General features: G+C 47.0%; 2 protein-coding genes and 1 pseudogene across 4 annotated transcripts; all 3 read right to left on the reverse strand.

Moving 5' to 3' along the window:
• Nucleotides 1-3913: 3913 nt before the first annotated feature.
• LOC9650361 (ATP-dependent zinc metalloprotease FTSH 5, mitochondrial) lies at nucleotides 3914-5375 on the reverse strand. 2 transcript variants are annotated; one of them, XM_024676845.1, is made up of 4 exons: nucleotides 5115-5375; nucleotides 4633-5043; nucleotides 4354-4570; nucleotides 3914-4276 (listed from the first exon to the last, which is right to left on the reverse strand). In XM_024676845.1, exons 2-3 carry the CDS (start codon nucleotides 4880-4882, stop codon nucleotides 4368-4370), a joined length of 453 nt encoding a protein of 150 aa, XP_024532613.1. In that variant the 5' UTR covers nucleotides 4883-5043; nucleotides 5115-5375; the 3' UTR covers nucleotides 3914-4276; nucleotides 4354-4367. The 2 variants fall into 2 exon arrangements, with proteins under 2 accessions (XP_024532613.1, XP_024532612.1); XM_024676844.1 differs by having other exon boundaries at nucleotides 3914-4570.
• Nucleotides 5376-5548: 173 nt separating this feature from the next.
• On the reverse strand, nucleotides 5549-11354 carry LOC9650362 (ABC transporter G family member 39). Of its 2 annotated transcripts, XM_024676842.1 has the most exons (22): nucleotides 10842-11354; nucleotides 10666-10786; nucleotides 10503-10591; nucleotides 10363-10447; nucleotides 10146-10305; nucleotides 10010-10086; nucleotides 9909-9962; nucleotides 9754-9844; nucleotides 9105-9688; nucleotides 8734-9050; nucleotides 8513-8673; nucleotides 8194-8457; nucleotides 8008-8136; nucleotides 7839-7957; nucleotides 7450-7782; nucleotides 7104-7394; nucleotides 6967-7050; nucleotides 6773-6906; nucleotides 6492-6719; nucleotides 6259-6430; nucleotides 5940-6194; nucleotides 5549-5874 (listed from the first exon to the last, which is right to left on the reverse strand). In XM_024676842.1, the coding sequence occupies exons 1-22, from the start codon at nucleotides 11162-11164 to the stop codon at nucleotides 5605-5607; spliced, it is 4341 nt and encodes a 1446-aa protein (XP_024532610.1). In that variant the 5' UTR covers nucleotides 11165-11354; the 3' UTR covers nucleotides 5549-5604. The 2 variants fall into 2 exon arrangements, with proteins under 2 accessions (XP_024532610.1, XP_024532611.1); XM_024676843.1 differs by having other exon boundaries at nucleotides 8734-9688.
• Nucleotides 11355-11368: 14 nt separating this feature from the next.
• Nucleotides 11369-13758, reverse strand: LOC112346926 (annotated as a pseudogene).
• Nucleotides 13759-15420: the final 1662 nt, after the last annotated feature.

The following is a 15420-nucleotide window of genomic DNA, read 5'->3' on the forward strand; positions in this document are numbered from 1 at the left end:
TGCTGCTACTCGAGTCCACGGATAAGGGTGAGGACGTGGTCGTGGCCGTGATGTTCGTTGCTGGGCATGTGATGAAGTTGGTCATATTTATCGGCATTGTTGACGCTTTCCAGATTGGCGACCTCCATTTCCTGGATGGAGACCTTGGCGTCAACAACGTCCCGTTGGTGCTGTTGCGGTGGAAGGCTTGGACACCGAGGTGCACCCGGGAAATGAGGAGTCACGCGAGTAATGGAGGGACCTTGCGTGAATAAGTTAGTGACCCCTCCATCTTTCTTTCGAGAGTATCATCAAGGGGTTCACTCGGCACCGGTTCATCCAGTGTTTACTTTCCAAGCTCGTTTTTATAACAAGAGGTCTCCTATTCTTCTCTCCGTGTTGGTTGATACAGGTTCGAGTTTATCTTCTATTGCTCGACCTGTTGCCACATGTTGTTGTTTACACTTGCGTTGTGCGACAGATCCAATTTTCATTCTTTATGGCAACGGCCGTACACATGCATGTGCACGAGATGAGGCAGACCTGGTTGTGCGTGTGGGTGATCTCAAGCTTGAGTTGCAGTCATTGTGGGTGGTGCCGAGTCAAGCTTTTGACCTCATTCTTGGTATGGATTGGTTGCAGCGCAATTATGCCAAGTGTGACTTTGAGGCTTCTCCCCCTTGTCTTATACTTCCTTATGTTTCATCCATTCTTCTCACTTTCATCCCTCTTCGTCCCTTTACTTCTACCTCTGCTTCTATTACTTTTGTTTCCCCACTATTTCCTCCTATGTTTCCATCTTGTTCTGCTCTTCCCTTTTCCGATCCCTCCGAACATCTTTGTGTTGCAGTTGTTGACCGGCTCATGAAGGAGTATTCTGATCTCTTTGAATTTGACCTATCGTCTGGGGCCAAGATTGCCACACGTCATCCGATTCCCACCGGGGATGCTCGTCCAATCAAGGTCCCAGTTCGTCGTCGGTCACCCAAGGAGATCAGGATTTTACGTACAAACGTCAAGGAGATGTTGGAGAAGGGTGTTATTCAGAAGTTGCGGAGTCCTTGGGCATGTGAACTTCATCTTGTGTCGAAGCCTGATGGGAGTATTCGTTTCTGCATCGACTATCGTCCGTTAAATGAAGTGACGATCCCGGATGTGTACCCTCTTCCTCACACGACTGATCTCTTGGATTGTCTAGGGCGAAGTCGTTGGTTCACCAAGCTCAATCTTGCTTCTGGGTACTGGCAAGTACTGATGGCTGAAGAAGATATTCCTAAGACTGCTCTTTGTACACCATTTGGTTTGTATGAGTTCTTGGTGATGCCGTTTGGTTTGAACAATGCTCCAGCAACTTTCCAGCGGATGATGGACGAGGTTCTTTGTGATATGCCAGAGGTGACTGCTGACTTCATTGATGATGTCTTGATTCACTCGGAGGGGACATGGGAGGAGAACATTCGTGATGTGTGTAAAGTGTTGGATCGGCTATGGGACGTTGGTTTAAAGTTGAAGCGGTCGAAGTGCGTGTTTGGGTCCAAGGACACAACTTATCTTGGGTACTATATTTCTCGTGAAGGTTTGCAAGTTGATCCTGACAAACTTGTAGCCATTCTAAGGTTCCTTACTCCGAAGTGTGTGAATGATGTGCAGCACTTCCTGTGCAAGGTGTAGTATCTCGGTCGTTTTGTGGATCATCTTTCTGATCACACTGCACCGTTGCGAGCGTTGCTGAAATCATCAACGTCATTTTTCATCTGGTCTTCAAATTGTGAGAAGGCGTTTATGAATCTCAAAGAGCTGTTAACAACTCTTCCGGTTTTGGCATATCCTGACTACACTCGACCTTTTATTTTGCACGTAGATGCTTCTGATATTGGTCTTGGAGGTGTGTTGATGCAAGAAAGCCTGAGTGTGCCTGGTCAGCATCATCCCATTGCATATATAAGCCGTACGTTACAATCAGCAGAAGTGAACTACTCCATAACAGAAAAAGAGTGTTTAGAGGCAGTTTGGGGTTTCGAGAAACTTCATGCATATCTACATGGTTCTCGGATGTTATTTGAAGGTGACCATGCTGCAGTTACTTCGTTATTGAAGCGGAAGAACCTGGTTGGTCGTACTGCTCGGTGGGCTTTGAAGCTTCAGATATATAATTTTGATGTTGTTCATCGCCCAGGGAGTTCTATGGCTGATGCTGATGCTCTTTCTTGAGCTCCTCTTCCTTCTCCACTCTCTTCTCATGTTTATGATGAGCCTGTTGTTCCAGCATCTGTGGATTTTTTAGACGAGGATTCTGTACTGTCAGCGGTTGCTGTACTTGATGTTCAGTGTCCACAAGGCGCAGAGCAAGATCTACCTTCTCTTGATAAAGTTCGTGAGGCTCAAAAGATTGAGCTGTGGATTCGAAGGCTTCGAGATGCATTTGAGAATCTTGCATCATTTACTGATGACTTGCCTTTTTGGCATTTACATTCTCAAAATCGTCTTGAAGATGGCCTTCTTTATTTTGTGGGGACGGATCCTAATGATCATTTACGGCTGGTGGTGCCTTCTATCTTTATTCCATGATTTCTCCATGCCTACCATGATTCTCTTGTTTTAGGTGGGCATATGGGACATCGTCGTGTGACCAAGAAGCTGCGTAGGTCTTTCTATTGGCCAAAGATGCAATGTGATGTTATTCGGTATATGCGTAGCTGCGTTTGGTGCCAAGCTCGTAATACTCCCCCTTGTGCTGCGGAAGGACGGTTGGAGTCAATTCCAGTTTCCCGTCCGTTTGAGTTAGTGGCGTTTGATCTTATGGGACATTTTCCACGGTTGACTGCTAGCAATGAGTATATTATTATTGCTTCTGACTACTTGACTCGTTGGGTGGAAGTTGGTGCTCTTGCTAGCGCCTCTACAACTGTTATTGGATACTTCCTCCTCAATCGAGTGGTGTTCCAACATTCTTGTCCAGAGCGGATTCTTTCGGATAATGGTCCTGCATTTATGGCTGAGGTTTTTCATGTTTTGACGTCTCGGTTGGGGATACGCCACACTTTTACGAGTGCTTATCATCCACAATCAGACGGTCTGGTGGAACGCCTCATTCGGACATTCAAAGGGATGATTGCGAAATATGTGAACTTTTAGCATTCGGATTGGGATGGTTATTTGCTGTCTCTTCGGTATGCATATGTCACAGGGGTGCAGAGTTCTGTTGGTGCTACAACATATAAATTTCTATATGGTTATGATCCAATATTACCAACGGAGCTGGGTTTACCTTTGCGATTGCCACGAGCTCCTAATGCTAAGTCATGGGATCAATATTTGACGAGCATTCTTCCACTTGTCTGAGCAGAGTCTGCCGAACATTTAGGCCGCATACATGTGGAACAACAATGGCGTTATAACTCCCATCATTGTCCACCTGCAGAGTACAAAGTGGATGATTTGGTGTTAGTCCGTTTTCCCCATCTTACGGTACGTGGTTTATTTAAAGGGTTCTTTGTGCAGTGGAAAGGACCGTATCGGGTGTTGTGGCAAGTTGGACCGCAAGTTTATGAGGTTTGGCATGATGTCCAACAAGCCGATCCTTCAGAGATTGTGCATGTGCAGCAGTTTAAATGCTTCATGCAAAGGGATCAGGAGTAATTAATACCGTTTACAGATCCACCAATGCCTCCTCTTGACGTTCCTCTAGATCCTAGCCCATTTACAAAAGAACCTTGACACATTATTCTGAGAGGAGGGGATGATGTGAGGGCCAAGTATATACCTACGATGCCATATACTAATATTAACATAATGGGATTTTGGTAGCCGTTAGATTAATTTCAATCTGGACCACTCACTTCTGTATATAAATTATGGTTTTTGGGCTAATTGAGATGTATTCCCTTTCCATATTCTATGCACTCACAAGAGAAAAAAAAAAAAAAAAAAAAACAAAAAAAAAAGCAAGGTGTTTATACATAAATGGATGTTCTCTAACTGGATGTCTGGATTTGGAACCACCACATGCCAATCGAACTGACCAGGACGGACAAGCGCCTTGTCGAGAGATTCGGGGAAGTTCGTAGCCGCGATCACTATGATGCCTTCGTTTTGCTTGAAACCGTCCAGCTCCACCAACAGCTGGTTCAGTGTCATCTTCATGTACTGTTGGTCCTTGGGATTTCAGCTCCCACCTATTGCATCAATTTCGTCCATGAAGATTATGCATGGCGAGCACTTCTTCGCACTCGCCGAGCACCAACTCCGACGAACATTTCCTCGAACTCGCTCCCGCTGCAATAGAAAAACGGTACCCCTGCTTCACCAGCAGTTGCCCGAGCCAGCATCGTCTTTCCTGTCGCTGCATTGCAAGCCATGCTCTACGATGCTTACCTTTGCTGAGGCCCTTATAATGGCCCCAACGCCAGAGAGAAGGAGAAAGCCCAGAGCCAAGGTTCGAACAGTCCACCTCCTTCGGACGTGATCATGTGGATTGGCGCACTGGGAGAGCCCAAAATTCCGTCTTTCGTGGCTGTTCCTACTGCCGGAAACGCCAAAGACATGATCGGTCGCGCCTCAGCTTGAAAACTTCCTAGCGATGCAGTTGCTCCTACACGGTTTTAAAAAAAAAAAGAGGATCAGATCCGATAAAGAAAGAGTTACAGCGTTTACCTCTTTGCAGCGTTTTCAACAAGGCACTGTCATCGAGCCTATCGACCTTGACGAGAGCTTTGAGATACTCGGCCAAAGCACCGGTGCTGTGCTGCGGAAGTGGTCTACTCTCGAACCACCAAATCACTCCCTCGGGATCCACCTTGTTAAGATCTCTTAGAAACTTCACTTGTTTCTCCTGAGCATCGGGCCCTCCTTCTCTCTCCAGCTGCTCCAGCCTTCTCGAGAAATTGCTTGTGTAGCTGGACATGCAGCGTCTCTTGAGGCGATTCAACACGATCCCTGCGCCAGCCGAAATTCAAGCATCATTAGCAACGACGAGGGAAATCGGATAGAAAAATGCCTGCATCCCTTCAACACAATCGCGCGTCCCAGCCCATACAAGGATGTCGCCGTGGCGGAGGAGCCTCCCTGTGGTCGAAATCCGCGGGCAATCAGCGCGGGCGCAGCCCTAATGGGAGAGAGGAAAGAGAGCGCCATACCTTCTCCAGCAACTGACGCCATGCCATGCCGCCCGAGCTCCCAAAATCGATCCTTCACGCGCTAGGGCGCCCTGGCAGCCACCGCCTCCGCGAGAAGTCCCCAAACCATCAAGAACACGAGAATGCCCAGAGGGTTTCAACCCCTCCTCCTCTGGCATATTCTCCCGCGTGACACAGAAGACGCTGGAGCCGAAGTTCGCACTGTTCAAGCAGCATGATCCCAGGCGTGAATGTAAGAAAGAGTGGAGAGCTTCTTTCTTCTCTTTTGCTTTTCTTTCTCCCCTTAAAACTTTTAGTTTCGCAGCTCAAGTAAGTACACATTCAAAAAAAAAAAAAAAACCCAGCCTTTTGGCTGGTTATATAATTCAAAGAAAACTGTACATTCTCTTCATTGTAAAAAATGTTGTGATGCCCCTGGAGCTATCATTATGAGGGCAGCACCGAGTTTCTTTGTTCTTTAGAATTTCTTCCACGAAAACCAGTCGATCGATCATCGGTTCTGGAAGTTGAAAACTTTGATGCAGATGGCGAAGCACACCGCGAAGACAACGACGAGGCCGACGTGAACCCCGGCCACGACGCCCAAGAAGTCGTGCCTGAACCCAAAGTAGGACCTCAAGAAGCCCTCCACGGTCGTCTCTTCGCCGTCGGCCCGGAACAACGGCGTGGTGACATCTCCAAGCTGAGACGTGAGGAGGCCGTAGAGAGACCACGCCGGTGGCGAGGCCCAGTAGTACCACCTCCACCACACTGGAATCGCCTGAGAGACACCAAGAAACAAACCAAAGTGTTAAGGAAAGAAATGTGTGGAATTCATGAACTTACCGGTCGAGGGATGATGAAGCCAGAGAACAGGTTCCAGATTCCGTAGAATGCCGAGGATACGATGGTTGCAATCTGGTCGTTGGGTGACAGCGCCACCGTCACCATGCCGTAGAGCGTGTAGTAGAGGAACGTCATGTACAAGAAGAAGAGGAACCACAAGAACTTGGCTGCTGTCCATTCCAGCTGCATCGTCGCGTACACAATGAGTCCATACGCGAAGGCTTGCACGAACACGTAGGGAATCTCGATCAGGACCTGGACGCACGGAGTTTTCCTTGATGAGTCAAACGAAATCTGAAGAGTCGGATGTATGCCTTACCTGAGCAAAAGCATATGGAAGGGGAGAGTACATTCCAGCGGCTCTTTCTCGATAGTAGACCGTTCGCTCGATAGCAACGACTGGCTGCACTCCTGACGAATTGCTGAACCCAATGAAGAGCACAGCAGCGTATATAGATCCCATCAGATTAAAGAGGTCTTGTTCTCGTGATCTGCTCACGAGAGAAAGGCAGGAGTCAGAATCAACGCTTGATTGAACTACACAACGTTTACCTTTTGGAGCCGATGTCCCAAAACATTGTGCCAAATATTATCGCGACAACCAAGGTGAAGAACATGCGAACCAGAACGTAGTATGGATTTTTCCAGTATGACTGATGTTGTTTCCACAAGCATCCCATGACCTGTCCGAGGAACGACAGAGGGTATTGCGTTGGAAACCATATGTCCTCCGTGCCAGGAACCGGAGTGCTCAGCTGAGTAATAATAGCTTCATTGTGCCTAGACACACCAGTGGTTTAGCCAAGAAAGAGATAATGGTCAAGTGTGCTTACTGGTAGACTGAAGAAGTTTTATAGATGTCCGCAAAATCTACTCCCAGACGATTCTCCACGTCTGCAGCGGTAACCTCTAACATCCACGTAGCTGGATTGTATCCTTCTCTTATGTTAGGAACACCGCTAATACCCTGGGGAAATTAATCCATATAAATCATCTCAAGTCTGCAAGAACAACGCAAGCGACTTACCTGAAAGTATTCAACAAGTTTGTGCGAGTTCTTTCCCAAGGAACCTGCGTAGACAACGCGCCCTCCGCGTTTCATCAACAGAAGCTGGAGAAAGCAGGCAGGTTTTCAAGAGAGTTTGCAAGGTAATAATCGCGTACCTCATCGAAGGCCTCAAAAATGTCAATGCTAGGCTGATGAATGGTGCAGACGACAGTGCGACCGGTGTCGACAGTGTTGCGGACCGTTCTCATGACAATTGCTGCCGCTCGTGCATCCAGTCCGGAAGTTGGCTCGTCCATGAAAATAATTGAAGGATTTGCAACGAGCTCCACGGCAATTGTCAGTCGTTTCCGCTGCTCGGTCGAAAGTCCATCAACTCCAGGGAGACCAACCAACGCATCCCGGAGAGGGTTAAGCTCTACAAGATCCATAACTTCTTCCACAAACATCTGTTCCAAAACTCATCTTAGCAAACTTGACCACGAAAAACATCTCTCTCCTTACCTTTTTCGTCCCCTTATCAATGTCATCCGATAGTCGGAGCCAAGCAGAATAAACCAGTGACTCGTACACTGTAACGTTGGGTGAATGAATGTCAGTTTGTTCGCAATAACCCGAAATCCTAGCAAAAGTAGCCTGGTTTTTTGGATAGCCGGAGATGCGAATGTCGCCTTCAATGTAGCCACCAGTTTTACGCCCGGCTAAAACATCCATGAGAGTTGTCTTTCCAGCACCGCTTACACCGACAAGAGCCGTGAGAACTCCAGGCCTGAAGCTACTGCTTACGTCGTGCAGCAACTGTAATCTATTTTCAGTCACGCCTTGTTGCTTCATTTCCTGTTACAAGGGCATTAGAACTCAATATCCTACAAAGGAAATGCGTAAAAGCATACCGCAGGCATGTCAACGTAGTAGTTAACATGATTGAATGACATTGCTAAAGCTTGAAACGGGAGTATCATTCCCCTTTTAGAATCGGCACCCATTCGACCAGACGTAAGCTCCAAATCTCCTGGCATTCGATGTTAGACCATATAATGAAATTTGTGATGGCGCCATTACCTGCATTAGAAGATCTGCCCGATCGTTTTGATTTTGCACACACTGATCTTTCTGAGACTTCGCCGGTACGATTCATGTTCTGCTCTTCTAGTATTTCCTCAGACACTACGGCCTGCGGTTTCCCAGGAGCTGTTTGAATATAAAAATGAGTACCTACATGGAGAAAAAAAATAGATTCCTACGTACCACTGAAGTAAGCGAGTGCCAAAGTGAAAACAACGTTGAAGAGAATGGCATAAGCCAACTGAGCACCAGTTCCAAGCCAATACCAGTTTTTATTGGGGAACAGACCTCGAGACTCTAGAACTTGGTTGCCAACGGTGGTGGTCTGATTGGCATTTTCGAGAATCTGCCATCTTGATGCACTGAACTCGTTCACGGCAAGCGCATTCTGTGCGTACATCATGGGCGACGACCAATATCCCCAAATCCACCAAGGTTCAACGTCCTCTGGAAATTAAAGACCATTATAAGTTGTGCTACCTGAGTATAGTCAATGGATTACCTCTAGAAAGAAGAAAACCACCGAGGACAAGAACTATCAGCAGCGCGAAAGAGCCGAAGGTGTTTGCTACAACCATAGTCCGAGAAAGTGAAGCAATGAATCGGAAAAGACCTCTCGACATTTGATGAATTAGGAACATGAGAAGGAACTGCTGGAAGAACCTGAAACACTCAAACATAAAATATCAACACTATTTCTCACTAAACATCAATGTAACAAACCTGGCGGCACTAGGAGCAAATCCAACCACGTAGTACGTCATGCACACCCAAATTGCTGATTCGAGCAGGGACACTGGAATTCGAGTGATCACGTTAGGAAGAGAAAATGCCCACGCAGGAAATAGCATCTGGTCCCGCTGCTTGTAAAATACTGGAAGGCGCGCAATGGTCATCGACAACTCCGCAAATCCATTAAACATGACGATGATCAGGCCGAAGAACAAGGCTCCCATGTAGAGACTGCCATCGCCAACAGTTCTGTGATGCATTTCGGTCCGGAGAAACACAGTCATCGTGATTACGGCTATAACAATCAGCTGCATTGGAAATTTTAGTATCAGATATATAGATTTTAGTCTTTGATAGCATACCTGACAAGTTTTGAACACGTAGACGAATGAGTTCCTCTTCATCAAAAGTATCTCCCGCGCCAAGAGAGCCTTGAAAAGCTCCCAGTTACTAAGAGCGTACTTCTGAGTGACAAGAGCTGCCGGATGGCTTTTACTCTTGTCAAAAGGCCGCCCCAATTCTTCAGCAAAGTTCTGACCGACATGGAACTTTTGAAAGGCATCCGCGAACTCCTGGACAGGTATAAATCTGTATGGCATCCTCTTGTCAGCCCAATACTGTTCCTGGTCTTTCCTTGACGTAACTTCTTGCAAAAAGTCCGCGACACCTTTCCTCGGAGGACATTTAAATCCCTGCGTCTCGAAGAAATCCAACACGAGTTCCCGGGGCCCCTGATATACAATCTGCCCCTCCGACAGAAGAATCAAGTCGTCGAAAAGCTCAAACGTCTCGGGAGCAGGCTGGAGCAAGGAGATGACCATGGTAGCATCGAGCACATGGACAAACTGCCTTAAGCTCTTCACTATCTGAAATGTGGTCGAGCTGTCAAGACCGGTTGAAATCTCGTCCATGAAAAGAGACTTTGCAGGCCCAACGAGCATCTCTCCTGCAAAATAAACATTTGTCATAAACAAATCGTGACCAAAAAGCTTCCAGGCTTGCAAGTCTTACCTGTAGTGACACGCTTCTTTTGTCCTCCAGAAATACCCCTGCGCATGGCGTCTCCGACAAGTATATCAGAACAAACGTCCAAACCCAAAATCTGGAAGCGAAAAAATGCATGAGAACCGCGAATCCTCTTTGATCACGATCCAAAACACGCTTACCTTCAGCACATAGTCCGTTACAATGGAGGTCTCCTGACCCTCTATAGCCGACGCCTGTAAGAAGCTCGTAAGAACGCTGCCAACCAAAAAGTGCTTATTACCTTCATGAACGCATCAACATCAGGATCCGGTTTGATTTTGGCATTTTTCTCCCGTCTTGAAAGCTCCGTTATCATCTCTGACACAAGTTATAAGAAAGTCAATTCCACTTGCACGCCAACCCAGGACGTTGTTTACCATATCTGCTTCCCACGCCTTGACACCTAGAAGCAAAATCAAACGTCTCCCTCACTGTCAACTCCCCGCTATGCAAGTCGTGTTGGCTTATGTAAGCAGAAGTCCTTTGAGGCACAAATTCAGTCAATGTGTGGCCATTGTAGGTGACTCTCCCAGAAACCTGTAAAGTGAAATCTAAGATGAGAACAATCTCCTAAAAGCTGGAGGACTTCCTTACCTTGAGGCTTTGGTCCAACTTTCCAGAAAGGGCAAGAAGCAGTGTAGTTTTCCCTGCGTTAGGAGGGCCCAGCAGAAGTGTCATCCTGTAGAGAAGTATGAGTACAAGATTTTCGCCGAAAGATGCAGCAATTTCATTACCTGGAAGGCTTCACGATACCACTAACGTTGCGCAAAATCGTGAGGACGTGTTTCTTAGAAGGGAGCAAGTGTAACTTTCCCAAGATTTGCTGGAAAAACAAATCACAACAAAAAAGTAAGAGCCAGAGAGCGATGAAAAGATTTTTTCGTTAATAATACGAACCTCGGACATGTTGATGACAAAGTTAAACAGCGTCGGTAGAGCTCGCTTGCCGACATGTACATCAGCTTCGATTTGAAGTCCTTCGTACCTCACCTCGATTTTGGGAAGGTCTATCCCGACTCTAAGACAATTGTTCCAAGAGTGAGAAGAAACTCGAATCAAAAGAATCGTAATACCTGTCGATCCTCTCCCGGACCTTGCGGATGAACATCTCGTTCTCCGTGTCCGTTGTTGCCAAGAGCTTCTCCACAAGATTCCTCTTCTCCACGAGGCCCAAGGACTTGACATCAATGTGCTCGTGGCGAGTGCTCCCATGCTCGCCCACATTCTTGATTATGGCCGTCCGGAGGCGATCGTATGTGGGAAGCTTCTCCAGCGCGGCCCATTTCAGGGCCTCCTCATCGTCCACCTCCCTGACCGAGCTGTGCGAGAAGACATTTTCCGTCCACGATCGCGAGCTCGCCGCTCTCATCAGCTCCACGTCGGTCGGAAGCGCCATCGCTCCCCCCTTGTCCCTCTTTCGCGACGATCCAATGCAATATTTTCGGCAATATCTGGAATTCCGGGGCGAGGCGACCTACAAAATTCCACCCCCGATTCGACGAGCTACCACTAGAAGTCGATTCGATCGAGATCCAGATCCTAGATCCTGGCGCTACATCCCTGGATCGATCGAGCCGGAAGAAATGAGCAGAATGGAAAATAGTTTGGGAGCTAGGGCTTTATATAACTTGGACACTTGGCCTCTTTGGACCATGGCCGAAAACTTCTACCAACAAGCCCATGCTACTCCATGGAAGCTTCTCATTTATACGCTGATATGATCCGACGGTCCAGACGCTTAACTAGAAAGCGCACGTGATGGACCCTCTTCTATGGAACATATGGAGATTCCTCGCCAATAAAAACCTGTTCTAGACAAAGTAGGAGTGCTCTTCTCGACGCTGCCGCACACGTGGATGCAAAGTTTTCTTCCCGGGTTTTTGCGCGAAATTTCGAAATAGAAGCGTTTTCAAGGGTGAATATGCCGCGTACACTTGTTGTTTCAGCAATGGTGTTTGAACACCACCAATAAGATTGGAAAAAAGAATGGTGGTTGTTTCCTTGAATTCGACCGGAATCGTTCGGCTATTCAAAAGAGTTCCATAACCCTGTACAAATTGGAAGTAGCTTGAGACAATAGGATAAAGATGAAAACAAATAGACCTGGTGTTGTAGCTTGTCGGCGTCACGGCCGTGAACAGGCACCGCAGTTCCATAAACGTGCAGCTCGCGAACTATCGAACATCTTCCCAGCAGCTCGGGGCATGTAGCGTTGGGACCGCATTTTCTCAGGCGCAGTAAACCCACCAGTATATCCTAGATGATCACTCTCAAGCAAGATAAGCATGATATGCATGAGAAAGACTTTGAGAAAGCTTTAGGCAAAATACCTATCTAGTGTCTTCATAGGCCAGAAACGTCTCCCAGCCTTTGTTAGCACAGTAGTCACGCCTTACTAGCTCTACTTCTTCAGGCTTGATTTGATTGTGTATATCCTGCAAAAGAATCAGAAGTATTAGTTGAATGTTACTTACTCGTGAGCATGTGAGCAAACCTGAATCCCAGCTTCTCTTGTCCTGACATCTCTAAATTTCAAGCCCAAGTCCTCCATCCCCATCAACGCCAGCTCTCACAGGTTTCCCTTCTCGACGCCCTACGTTACAAGAGGCATGGGGATGTCACGTTGTATGCGATAGACCCGAGTCCAGGGAGGTACCAGAGACAACACTCGGGCAACCAGATTGACGAGTTGTTCAGGTGGATAGTTCTTGTACCTGTAGCAATCAGGATGCACATCAGTTTTGTCTCGGAGAAAAGACCAGCAAATACACTAACCTTCCAGTCTTCCATAGCTCGTACAAACCTGTCCCTCGAATAACCAGCGTTGGATAGATTTTGAGGCCGTCCGCTCGAAAGGAAGGATTTTCAAAAAAATCGCGGAAGCTTTCCATGTCCCGTTCCATATCGACGTTTGGAAAGTTAGGCATCATATGAGCAACCACCTGAAATACATAATCAGCGAAAGAAGTTCGTGTAGGAAATGCCATCGCACCTTAAAGCCAGCGTCCTTGGCAAGGCAAAAGCAGTCGGCAACAGCAGCAACCGTATGGCCCCGGTTAGTATCTCGAGCGACATCTTCGTACGTGCTGTGCACCCCAATCTCAAGCCGCGTACAGCCATAAGACAACATCTGGCGCAAGTGAGGAGACAGACAGTAGTCGGGACGCCTGCAACAGCGAGAAAAACGAAATTAAGAAACCAGGTGATTGAAAGAAACCACGCAAGCCTTACGTCTCAATGGTCAGTCCAATGCACTTGATGGTAGCATGCTCTGAGTATCTCACGGCTTCCTCCACATTTCGAGAGGTGTGACCAGACAGAGCGTCATGGAGATTTCAGATAAAATAGTTGCGGTAGTCTGCTGGCAAAGACACGAAAGTACCTCCCATAAGGATACATTCAACCTGTGGCGATCACCTTTGCTCAGTGACAGAGAAGAGAATCCATAAACTTGATCACCTTATCCACGATATGGCCCAGACGCCTGAGTTGATCCACTCGACCTCGAGCCTGTATATAAGGATTGTACCTGAATATTTTTTTGCTAGCAAAAAAAGAAATGAAAAAGACTATAGAATTTACCTTGCTCGAATTGCTCGCATGCTCGTTGGTTCATACCCAGTGTAGGACTGTGTGCTATATTCGAAGTCCGAATCTGGGCCTCCCGGGCAGCAGACACAGATAGGCGATGTGTGGGCACCGATGCGGCTTGGACATGACGGCAACCACGGCAATCCCAGAGGCAGTGCGCACAGGCTTGGCCTTGAGCCTGGGCAGGACGAGATCGCGCTCATTCTCTGGCAACGCCGCGATCATCTCCACGAGCTTTGGCGCTCGGGCAAGGCCGTAGCGGCGGCAAGCCGCGGATTTGAGCGCATTGAGATCGACGTCCTCACCGCTGCGGCATCCTTCCACCATAGCCCCTACAATCTCCGCAATTGCCCGTACCCTGGCCTCGTCCTCGCTCAGCCGCTGCTGGACGACGCCCCGTCCCTGCGCTCCACTGCTAAAACCCTAACCCAAGAACCCTAAAAGAAAAAGTTCAAATATATTTTTGAAATTAACTCCAGCCATCACTCCATTCTAGCCCTAAATTCAAAACTGTTAATTATTTCTTTTTTTTGGCTTTAAAAATTAAATTATTTTGAATTTTTGTTTGGTCAGTTTTAACAAGTCCATTGCTATTTAAATTTTTGGTTTGCTTAAGTAAATGTTATAGCGGTCAAACCAGGACCCGGACTTATGTGCTCACAGCAACAAAGCCTCAAAGAAAACACACCTTTCTAGTCGTAGTGTCTGCCAAACACCCTGCGCGCTCAGACTCTGCTCCCCACCTCTGAGGTATCAATCTCCTTTCTCCCCAACCTTGCAAGAACCCTCCCTCAAGATGTCCCACCACGTCAGCCTGTTTGCCACATGAACTGTTCGCCAAGAAGATGTGATACAACCAAAAAATAGAAAAAGTTAGGCTTAGGGTTTGACAGAGGATTCAGTTAAGGCTTCGCTAACTAGTCACTGATTCGAACGGCGTTTACTTGTGTGTCCTCAACTCCTAGACTAATGTCACATGCATAACATTGTGTAGTGATTTCCTCTTTTTCGAAGGAGAGACTTGAAAAAACATGGGTCTGATTGAGCGCTCTCCAGGACTTCTAACATTGCTGTTGAATATCAAATTAGAGAATCGTAATTCTGTGGCTAACACTGTCCATGGATTGCACTCTCTGTTTGCTGAGCCAAAATTGTCATCTTAGCTTGAGTTGGCTGATCTATTACCAAATAGGGCCCATCGTACCATGAAGAACACTTCCTTCCTAGGATGCCTTGCACCACAACTTAGAATCTCCAACACCAAAGGGATGATCATTGATTCTTTTTCTTGTAGTTCCTTGAATAACGAGCTTGTGCCTGTTCAATGTTTGCTCTTGCTCTTTCTTCCAAGATTGCCCTGTGATTCGAGCTTTCTCCAACGTAGTTCTGGGATTCAATACCATCATTGGTTGCGGTGAGATCTCGCTCTTCTCCTGTAAATCATCTCAAAAGGTGAAAAACCTGTGGACTCGTGTCTTGTTGTTCTGTAAGCAAAGAGTACTTCTGGCAAAACATTGTCCCACTCCCCTTTCTTACTGAGACCATCTTTTCTAGTGTCTTGTTAAAGCGCTCTACCATGCCATTAGTTGAAGGTTTGAATCGTCCTGTCAGGGTGTGCTTCACACCCATTCTGCAGCACAGTAGGGAGAATGCCTCACTGCAAAACTCTTTTCCCCTGTCAGTAAGGATCTCCTCTGGGACTCCATGTCTTAAGATAACATCCTCGTAGATAAACTCCACGGCAGTCTGAGTAGATTTGTCTTTTACTGCTCGTGCCTCAGCCTACTTAGAGAAGTAGTCCATGCAAACAACAGTATATTTGTTGCCATGTCTGGAGGGGAAGTTGAAAGGTCCCACCCTTGCAAAAGGCCCTCCAATTGGCAACGGCTGTAATTCTGAGGTTATAGATGACCGCATAGGAGCATTAGAGATCTTGCAAGCCGTACATGAGGCTATCACCCGATCAACATCATTCGTCATACCAATCCACCAGTAATGCTGCTGTAAATCATCTAGGATCCTGTTCCGTGATAAATGTCCCGATAAAGAGGAAGCATGGTA

This window comes from Selaginella moellendorffii, unplaced genomic scaffold (genome assembly GCF_000143415.4).
Source record: "Selaginella moellendorffii unplaced genomic scaffold, v1.0 SELMOscaffold_18, whole genome shotgun sequence".
Lineage (NCBI taxonomy): Eukaryota > Viridiplantae > Streptophyta > Lycopodiopsida > Selaginellales > Selaginellaceae > Selaginella > Selaginella moellendorffii.

Excerpts from the sequence above, each read along its gene's own strand:
- LOC9650361 (XM_024676845.1), bottom strand. The coding sequence starts at position 4,882 with ATGTCCAGCTACACAAGCAATTTCTCGAGAAGGCTGGAGCAGCTGGAG. Across the intron at positions 4,571-4,632 it reads GTTGAAAACGCTGCAAAGAG|GAGCAACTGCATCGCTAGGA; the intron begins GTAAACGCTGTA and ends AAAACCGTGTAG.
- LOC9650362 (XM_024676843.1), bottom strand. The coding sequence starts at position 11,164 with ATGGCGCTTCCGACCGACGTGGAGCTGATGAGAGCGGCGAGCTCGCGA. Across the intron at positions 6,431-6,491 it reads TGGGACATCGGCTCCAAAAG|ATCACGAGAACAAGACCTCT; the intron begins GTAAACGTTGTG and ends TCTCGTGAGCAG. Across the intron at positions 5,875-5,939 it reads GCTTCATCATCCCTCGACCG|GCGATTCCAGTGTGGTGGAG; the intron begins GTAAGTTCATGA and ends GGTGTCTCTCAG.